This window comes from Stenella coeruleoalba, assembly GCF_951394435.1.
Source record: "Stenella coeruleoalba genome assembly, chromosome: 4".
NCBI lineage: Eukaryota > Metazoa > Chordata > Mammalia > Artiodactyla > Delphinidae > Stenella > Stenella coeruleoalba.
In genome coordinates, this window is record NC_137149.1 from 130,381,825 (window position 1) to 130,390,462 (window position 8,638).

General features: G+C 40.6%; 1 protein-coding gene across 3 annotated transcripts in view; it reads left to right on the plus strand.

Moving 5' to 3' along the window:
• Positions 1-8,638, plus strand: part of MANBA (mannosidase beta) — a 114,058-nt gene that overhangs the window by 95,046 nt on the left and 10,374 nt on the right. For all 3 annotated transcript variants that reach the window (XM_079920761.1, XM_079920762.1, XM_079920763.1), the window contains exon 14: positions 1,959-2,103. In XM_079920761.1, the coding sequence (XP_079776887.1) occupies positions 1,959-2,103 (145 nt within the window). The remainder of the gene's footprint in view (positions 1-1,958; positions 2,104-8,638) is intronic.

Here is an 8,638-nt window from a genome sequence, read left to right on the forward strand (position 1 = left end):
CACAGCTGTGCTCCCAGTGGTCTGGTTCCTGAATGGAAAGGGCATTTCTTTACCTGCTCACAGCTAACATCATCTCTTGCCTAGAAGATTATAATAGATTTCTAAATGGTCTCCCCGAATGCCCTCTAGTCCCCTGACTCCTTTCAGTGGTCAGAGGCGCCTGTTGCAAATGCAAGTCTGGTCACTTCACCCGTTAGCTTAAAAGCTTCCTGTGACTTCCAGTTGCCTTTAGGATACATCCCAAACCTTCCCAGGTCTGGCCTCTGCATCCCCACCAGCCTTGCTGCCATTGCTCCCAGCTTTCTGAGTTCAGGCTGCCTTGGCCTTCTTTCAGTTCTTTGCTGTGCATTCTCCTTTCACCACATGTGTCCTCTCTGGCTGCAGCGTTCTGCCCTCTCTGTTTTTCTCTTTCCTGTACTTCGAGGCCAATCTCCCTCCTCAGCTAGACCCATTTCCCCTCCTATCCAGGCTCCTAACATCACACACCTCTCTTTCTTAGCCCTCACTACTGTTTAAAGTTTCCATATATTTGTGTAATTCTTTGGTTAAGGCCTGTCTTCTACACAAGCCAATATGCTCCACAAGGGTGGGCTGTCTCTTTTTTGCTGGGGGTGGGGCTTACCATTACCAGCATGCAACACACACTGTAAGTGTTTATTAAATTTTTATTGAACGGCCGTGATTTCTTTTCGCTTTGCCCTTCTGGAGTTTGACAGCTGTGCCTCATGTAAGTTGTAACTTCATCTGCGACTTTCTCACTAGCGAGCTCTCCTCTATCTAAAGGTCTCGCTTCATTGGAGTTTTTCTAGTGTTTTAGGAAGGCATCTGAACTTGGTCTTCTAGTGGCCATATATGCATCCCTCTTTTTCCTCCTCTGTGAAAATCCAGACCCTACTCTAAGGCCGTCCCTTCCTCTGACTGGGGAATCCTTGCAGCTCTGACTGCCTCTCCAGGTTCTTCTTGGTAATTAAGTAATTAAGGGTCTTGCATGAAGTTTTTTCATGCCTCTTAAATAAGAACTAAATTTACTTGTCTCTTTGTTGCAGTTTACCATCTGTTCTGCTATAACGAAGGAATTGCATTCGTAAGAAGTTTTACATTATCAAAAGGCATCATATAAAAAACAATTGCTTGACTAGAAGAAAGGGGTTAGGGATTTGACAATATCAGAGTCATAATATAGTTCTTTTTCTATAGAACTTTTTTCTAATAAACTATTTTCTTAATAGCCACGAAAGTGTTAGTAAAACCCATCACTGCCCAAAACTTAGTGTTTGACTGCATATAGCATTTGCTCTGGAATCACAGTCTTTGTTTTCCATCATTGCCTCCACTATCGTTGGCAAAGAACCTTTTACACCATCCTGTTTCCACGATTACCTGATTACCCATTGTTAAGCCCAATACCAAGCTTCTCCCCAAACCCAGCTGCTATAGACAACAGCTTCTCATATTAAGGGGTTGGTTCCAGATCTAGTATAATGATGGTATATATAATGGTAGTGAAATTCCCAAATTTATTCAAGCCTATAATTTTCTCAGATCTAGACAGCCTACCTCAAGCAAAAACACCTGTGTTTTTTTTAAATCTTGCAATGGACTGAGCTGCTTTTTTTGAATAATCGTTTTTTTAAGGTTGAAGTGTAGTTGATTTACAATGTTGTAAGTTTCTGGTGTACAGCAACATGATTCAGTTATACATATATATATATTCTTTTTCATATTTTCCATTATGGTTTATTACAGGACACAGAATATAGTTCCCTGTGCTATACAGTAGGGCCTTGTTGTTTATTCTATATATAGTAGTTTGCATCTGCTAGTCCCAAACTCCCGGTTCAACCCGCCCCCTGCCCCTTGGCAACCACAAGTCTGTTCTCTATATGTGAGTCTGTTTCTGTTTTGCAGATAAGTTCATTTGAAAAACACCTGTGTTGTAATGTTTTCCCCTGAATCAGGTGATGCAGGCCCAGTGTGTCAAAACAGAAACTGAATTCTACCGCCGCAGTCGCAGCGAGATAGTGCATGGAGAAGGGCACACCATGGGGGCGCTTTATTGGCAGTTGAATGACATCTGGCAGGCTCCTTCCTGGTCTTCTCTAGGTAAGTGTTTCAATGTTCTTTGTGTGAGTGAGAGAAAGCCATACCCGTGGGGAGAGGCACTGAGAGAGCACAGAGCTGGAAGGGTCAGATGAACCCAAGCAGGACTCCAGGGAGAGGAGGCTGTCCAGCCGCTGGTCTCGGAGCTGCGGCCTCCTCTCCCACCTTCACAGTCTTTCCAGGAGCCTTAGAGGCAACCTCACTACGAGTTCTGAGCTGTGCAGTCGCAAAAGCAGGTGAAGGAAGGGAAAGATTCATGCATGAAGATCTCAGCCATGTGTCTTCTGATTGTTGCTTAGAATTTTGAATTTACTTAAGAGGACTTTCCAGGGCAAAAGGAGATTGACATAAGCACCCCTTCTTCTGTTTAGGAGAATCCAACCACAGGAAAGTTTGGCCCAGCTGAGTGTTAAAATGTCCCTTTCCTGACTCCCCTTCAAGTCCGTCAGGTCATCTTTCTTTTGCCCTGTTGACCTCTTGGGGGAAAGGGAATTGAGTGAGAAATCCAAGTAAGAAGGGTTATCAGGTGAACCTGTCTGTTCAACGAGGAACAGGTGAGATGGCTGACGTGGTACTTGCAGTTTGAATTATTTCATCTATTTTGGTGCATTAAAAAGAATTAAGGTGTAATAATGAATGCTGGCCTTCACTAAGAGGTGATTTGAAGCCAAGTTCAGTTAATGATATGAACAAAAGTTTTGGGTCAAAAATGAGGCAAGGCCGTAAAGTAAGAAGGCCATTTTGCTGGGTGAGGCTCTTAACCAAGCTGAGAATGCAGAGCACAGAGTTCCTTCCCCACGTGCTTTGAATAAGTGCTCATCAGCTCTGCAGGGAACTGCAGTCTTGATCAGGTTTCCCTGATCAAACTCTTTATCGACACCAACCAGAGAAAAGGGTATTTAATGAGAGTCAGGGGGTAGATGCTAGGGGAGTAGCCTTTCTGGGACGCTTAAACCGGAGAAAGAGATGTTGTTCAGAGACACTTGGAGCCTGACCCTGCTTCCTGTCTGCGGATGCGGCGGTGGTCTTCTGAAGCCGAGTTCGGTTCAAGAAATGGGAGAGCCCAGGCTTTGTAACTCTTCCCTTAAATGACCCTATGTTCTTCGGAAAGGATTTCAGAGTGTGATGGCAGAGTAAGAATCTGTCTGCCTTCTAAACTCTGGGAGGACAGTGCATTCGAGGAGAGGGTCACCACCTCCTGGGGGTGTCACCGTTTAGGAACTAAGGTATGTATCACTGAGACCTTTTGCTTCAACTGCTGTTCTCTTGAATGTCTTTTGTTTGTGGCCTTGATTGCCGCAACTACGCATTTGAAGTCTTTCTCCTGTAATGGATGCCACACGTGAGAGTGCGTAAGTTATCTCAGGTCCAAGCCATTTTCCATTTATCAGAAAACTTTCCAAATATAAGTTCTAGTTCATTTCATAGATCTAATTGGAAAGGCCTCTCCACCCTTCCCCTCTCATTGTTATTTATTTATTTTTGTTTTTGCGGTACGCGGGCCTCTCACTGTTGGGGCCTCTCCCGTTGCGGAGCACAGGCTCCGGACACGCAGGCTCAGCGGCCATGGCTCACGGGCCCAGCCGCTCCGCGGCATGTGGGATCCTCCCGGACCCGGGCACGAACCTGCGTGCCCTGCATCGGCAGGCGGACTCTCAACCACTGCGCCACCAGGGAAGCCCTCTCATTGTTATTTTTAAGGGGAAATACTAAGAGTTGGAATTGAAGTGCTGGAGAGTTGAACTTCTGCAAAACCTAAAGAAATTAGTTCTAGCTGAACCTCAAAACCGTGTTCCTTCATCTCAACAGCTTGCACGGGTGAATTCTAGAAGTGCTCCCCCATTCTCTCTTCCCCTCTCTCCCACCCGCTTTCCCTCATCTTACTCTCTCACCCCCTGCTCTCTCTGTCTCTCCCTCTCACTGCATACCTTTCTCTGAAGCTGTCTGGTGATGCAGTGTTTTGTGGAGAAGGATCTTCTTTCTGAAATAGAGGCATGTTGAAATGTTTTTTGGTTTGTGGGTTTAGCATACCAGAGATGCCAACAGGGCACCGGATTCTGCAGGTTCTTGATAGCTCCTAATTGTATTTGAGGAATTGTCATTAATCGTCATGCGTTTGGGTGTTCCCCTCCAGTCTGCACTTACCAGCCATATTTGTGATTGTGGTTGCTTTGTTTCACTCAGAGGATTTTGTGCCTATGGGAAAAGGAGACTTTGAGTTCTAAGTAAGTTTATTTTTTAAAAAAAATATTTAATTTAATTTATTATTTATTTTTATTGAGGTATAGTTGATCTACAATATTAGTTTCAGGTGTACAATATAGTGATTCAAAATTTTATAGGTTATACTCCATTGAAAGTTATTATAGAATATTGGCTATATTCCCTGTGCTCTGCAGTATAGCCTTGTAGCTTATTTATTTTATACATAGTCCTTTGTACTTCTTAATCTGCTGTTCCTATGTTGCACTTTGCTCCTTCCCTCTCCCCATGAGTAACCAATAGTTCTCTATATCTGTGAGTCTGTTTCTGTTGTTATATTCATCCATTTGTTTCATTTTTTAGACTACACATATAAATGATAACATATAGAGTATTTGTCTTTCTCTGTCTGACTTATTTCACTAAGCATAATACCCCCCAAGTCCATCCATGTGTTGCAAATGGCAAAATTTCATACTTTTATGGGCAATTAATATTCCATTGCATATATATATCTAAATATATATATATACCACATCTTCTTTATCCATTCATCTGTTGATTGACACTTAGGTTGCTTCCACATCTTTGCTCTTGTAAATAATGCTGCAGTGAACATTGGGGTGCATGTATCTTTTCGAATTAGTGTTTTTATTTTCTTTGGATATATACCCAGGAGTGGAATTGCCAGGTCTTATAGTTCTATTTTTAGTTTCTTTTTTGAGGCACCTCCATCCTGTTTTCTAGAGTGGCCGCATCAATTTACATTACCACCAACACTGTAGGAGGGTTCCCTTTTTCTCCACATCCTTGCCAACAGTTACTCTTTGTGGTTGTTTTGAATATAGTCATTCTGACAGATGTGAGGTGATACCTCATTGTGGTTTTGATTTGCATCCCTGATGATCAACAACATTGAGTATATTTTCATATGCCTGTTGGTCATCTGTATGTCTTATTTCGAAAAATGTCTATTCAGGTTTCCTCCCCATTTTTTTTTTTTTTGCGGTACGCAGGCCTCTCACTGTTGTGGCCTCTCCCATTGCAGAGCACAGGCTCCGGACGCGCAGGCCCAGCGGCCATGGCTTACAGGCCCAGCCGCTTCGCGGCATGTGGGATCTTCCTGGACTGGGGCACGAACTCGTGTCTCCTGCATCGGCAGGTGGACTCTCAACCACTGTGCCACCAGGACACATTTTTTGATTGGGTTGTTTGTTTTTTCTGTATTGAGTTGTATGAACTGTTTATATATTTTTGTATATTAACCTCTTATCGGTTGTATCATTTGCAAATATTTTCTCCCAATCAGTAGGCTGTCTTTTCATTGTGTTTATGGTTTCTTTTGCTGTGCAGAAGCTTTTAAGATTAATTAGATCCATTTGTTTATTTTTGCTTTTCTTTTGCCTGAGGAGACAGAGCCAAAAAAATATTGCTACAATTTATGTCAGAGTATTTTGCCTATGTTTTCCTCTAGGAATTTTATGGTTTCTGGTCTTACATTTAGGTCCTTAATCCAGTTTGAGTTTATTTTTGTAACTGGTGTGAGAAAATGTTCTAATTTCATTCTTTTACATGTAGCTGTCCAGTTTTCCCAGTACCATTCATCGAAGAGTGTGTCTTTTCTCCACTGTATATTCTTGCCTCCTTTGTTGTAGCGTAATTGACCATAAGTGTGTGGGTTTATTTCTGGGCTCACTCTTCTGTTCTATTGATATATGTGTCTGTTTTTGTGCCAGTACCGTACTGTTTTGATGGCTAGCTTTGTAGTACAGTCTGAAGTCTGGGCGCATGATACCTATAGCACTATTCTTCTTTCTCAAGATTGTTTTCACTATTTGGGGTGTTTTGTGTTTCCATACAAATTTTAGAATTATTTGTTCTAGTTCTGTGAAATATGCCATTAGTATTTTGATATGGATTGCACTGAATCTGTAGATTGCCTTGAGTAGTATGGTCATTCTAACAATGTTAGTCCTATCTATGAACACAGTATCTGTTTCCGTTTGTTTGTGTTGTCTCCAGTTTCTTTCATCAGTGTCTTATAGTTTTCCATGTACAGGTATTTTCCCTCCTTAGTTAGATTTATTCCTAGGTATTTTATTCTTTTTGATGTGATGGTAAATGGGATTGTATACTTAATTCCTCTCTTATAGTTTGTTGTTAGTGTATAGAAATGCAACAAATTTCTGTATATTAATTCTGTACCCTTTGACTTTACCAAATTCATTGATGAGCTATAGTAATTTTGGTGCTGTCTTTAGGATTTTCTTTCTTTTTTTTTCATGTAATGCCTGAAACATTTATATTAACATATTTCCATACAAATAACCCAAAGAAAGTTTAGTAGTAGTTGTTTTTTTGTTTGTTTTTTTATACTGCAGGAGGATTTTCTAAGTATAGTATCATGTCATCTGCCAACAGTGACAGTTTTCCTTCTTCCTTTCCAATTTGTATTCTTTTTATTTCGTTTTTTTGGTCTGATTGCTGTGGTTACGACTTCCAATACTATGTTGAATAAAACTGGGAGAGTGGACATCTTTGTCTTGTTCCTGATCTTAGAGGAAGTGCTTTCAGCTTTTCACTGTTGAGTATGATGTGAGCTGTGGGCTTATCATATATGGCCTTTATTATGTTGAGGTATGTTCCCTCCATACCCATCCATTTATGGTAAAACATAAATGGATGTTGAATTTTGTCAAAAGCCATTTCTGGATTCATTGAGATGATCATACGGTTTTTGCCTGGTTTTGGAATCAGGTTGATGCTGGCCACATGGAATGAGTTCAGAAGCTTCCTTACTCTTCCATTTTCTGGAATAGTTTGAGGAGGATTGGTATTAATTTTTCTTTGAATGTTTAGTAGAATTTATCAGTGAAGCCATCTGGTCCTGGACTTTTGTTTTTCGGGAGGTTTTTTTGTTAATTTTTTTTTTAATTATTTATTTATTTTTGGCTGTGCACAGGCTTTCTCTAGTTGCGGCGAGTGGGAGCTACTTTTTGTTGAGGTGTGTAGGGTTCTCATTGCAGTGGTTTCTCTTGTGGAGCATGGGCTCTAGGTGCACGGGCTTCAGTAGTTGTGGCACGTGGGTTCAGTAGTTGTGGCTCACGAGCTCTAGGGTGCAGGCTCAGTAGTTGTGGCCCATGGGCTTAGTTGCTTCACGGCATGTGGATCTTCCTGGACCAGGGCTCGAACCTGTGTCCCCTGCTTTGGCAGGTGGATTCTTAACCACTGCACTACCAGGGAAGCCCTTTTGGGAGGTATTTGATTACTGATTCAGTCTCCTTACTAGTAATTCGTCTGAAATAAAAAACAAGATTTTTCATTTCTTCATGATTCAGTCTTGGAAGGTTATATGTTTCTAGGAATTTATCCATTTCTTCTAGCTTGTCCAATTTGTTGGTGTGTAGTTGTTCATGGTAGTTTTTTATGATTCTTTGTACTTCTTTGGTATTAGTTGTATTGTCTCTTGTTTCATTTTTTATTTTATTGATTTGAGCCCTCTCTCTTTCTTTTGTGGTAAGTCTGGCTAAAGTTTTTTCAGTTTTGTTTATCTTTTCAAAGAACCAGCTCTTGTTTTCAGTGATCTTTTTCTATTTTTCTATGTCTCTATTTTGTTTATTTCTGCTCTGATCTTTATTATTTCTTTCCTTCTACCAACTTTGGGTTTTGTTTGCTGTTCTTTTTCTAAGTTCCTTTAGGCGTAGGGTTAGGTTGTTTATTTGCAATTTTTCTTGTTTTCTGAGGTAAGCATGCATCACTGTAATCTTCCCTCTTAGAACTGCTTTTGCTGCCTCCAATAGATTTTTGGATCATTCTGTTTTTGTTTTCATTTGTTTCCAAGTATTTTTTGATTCTTCTTTGTCTTTGGTGACAATTGGTTGTTTAGTAAAATATTATTTAGCCTCCACATCTTTGTGTTTTTTGCAGTTCTTTTCTTGTGGTTGATTTCTAGTCTCATAGGGTTGTGGTTGGAAAAGGTGCTGATATGATTTCAATTTTCTTAAATTTATTGAATCTTGTGGCATATCGTGTGATCTGTGCTAGAAAATGTTCATTTACACTTGAATCAAATGTGTATTCTGCTGCCTTGGATGGAATGTTCTAAATATCTATTAAGTCCATTTGGTCTAATGTGTCACTAAAGGCCAGTGTTTCCTTATTGATTTTCTGTCTTGATAATCTGTCTATTGATATACGTGGGGTATTAATTCCCCTACTCGTACTGTGTTACTGTCAATTTCTCCCTTTGTGTCTGTTAATATTTGCTTTATGTATATAGCACTTCTATATTGGGTGCATAGCTATTTACAGTTGTTATATAAGATTGATCCCTTGG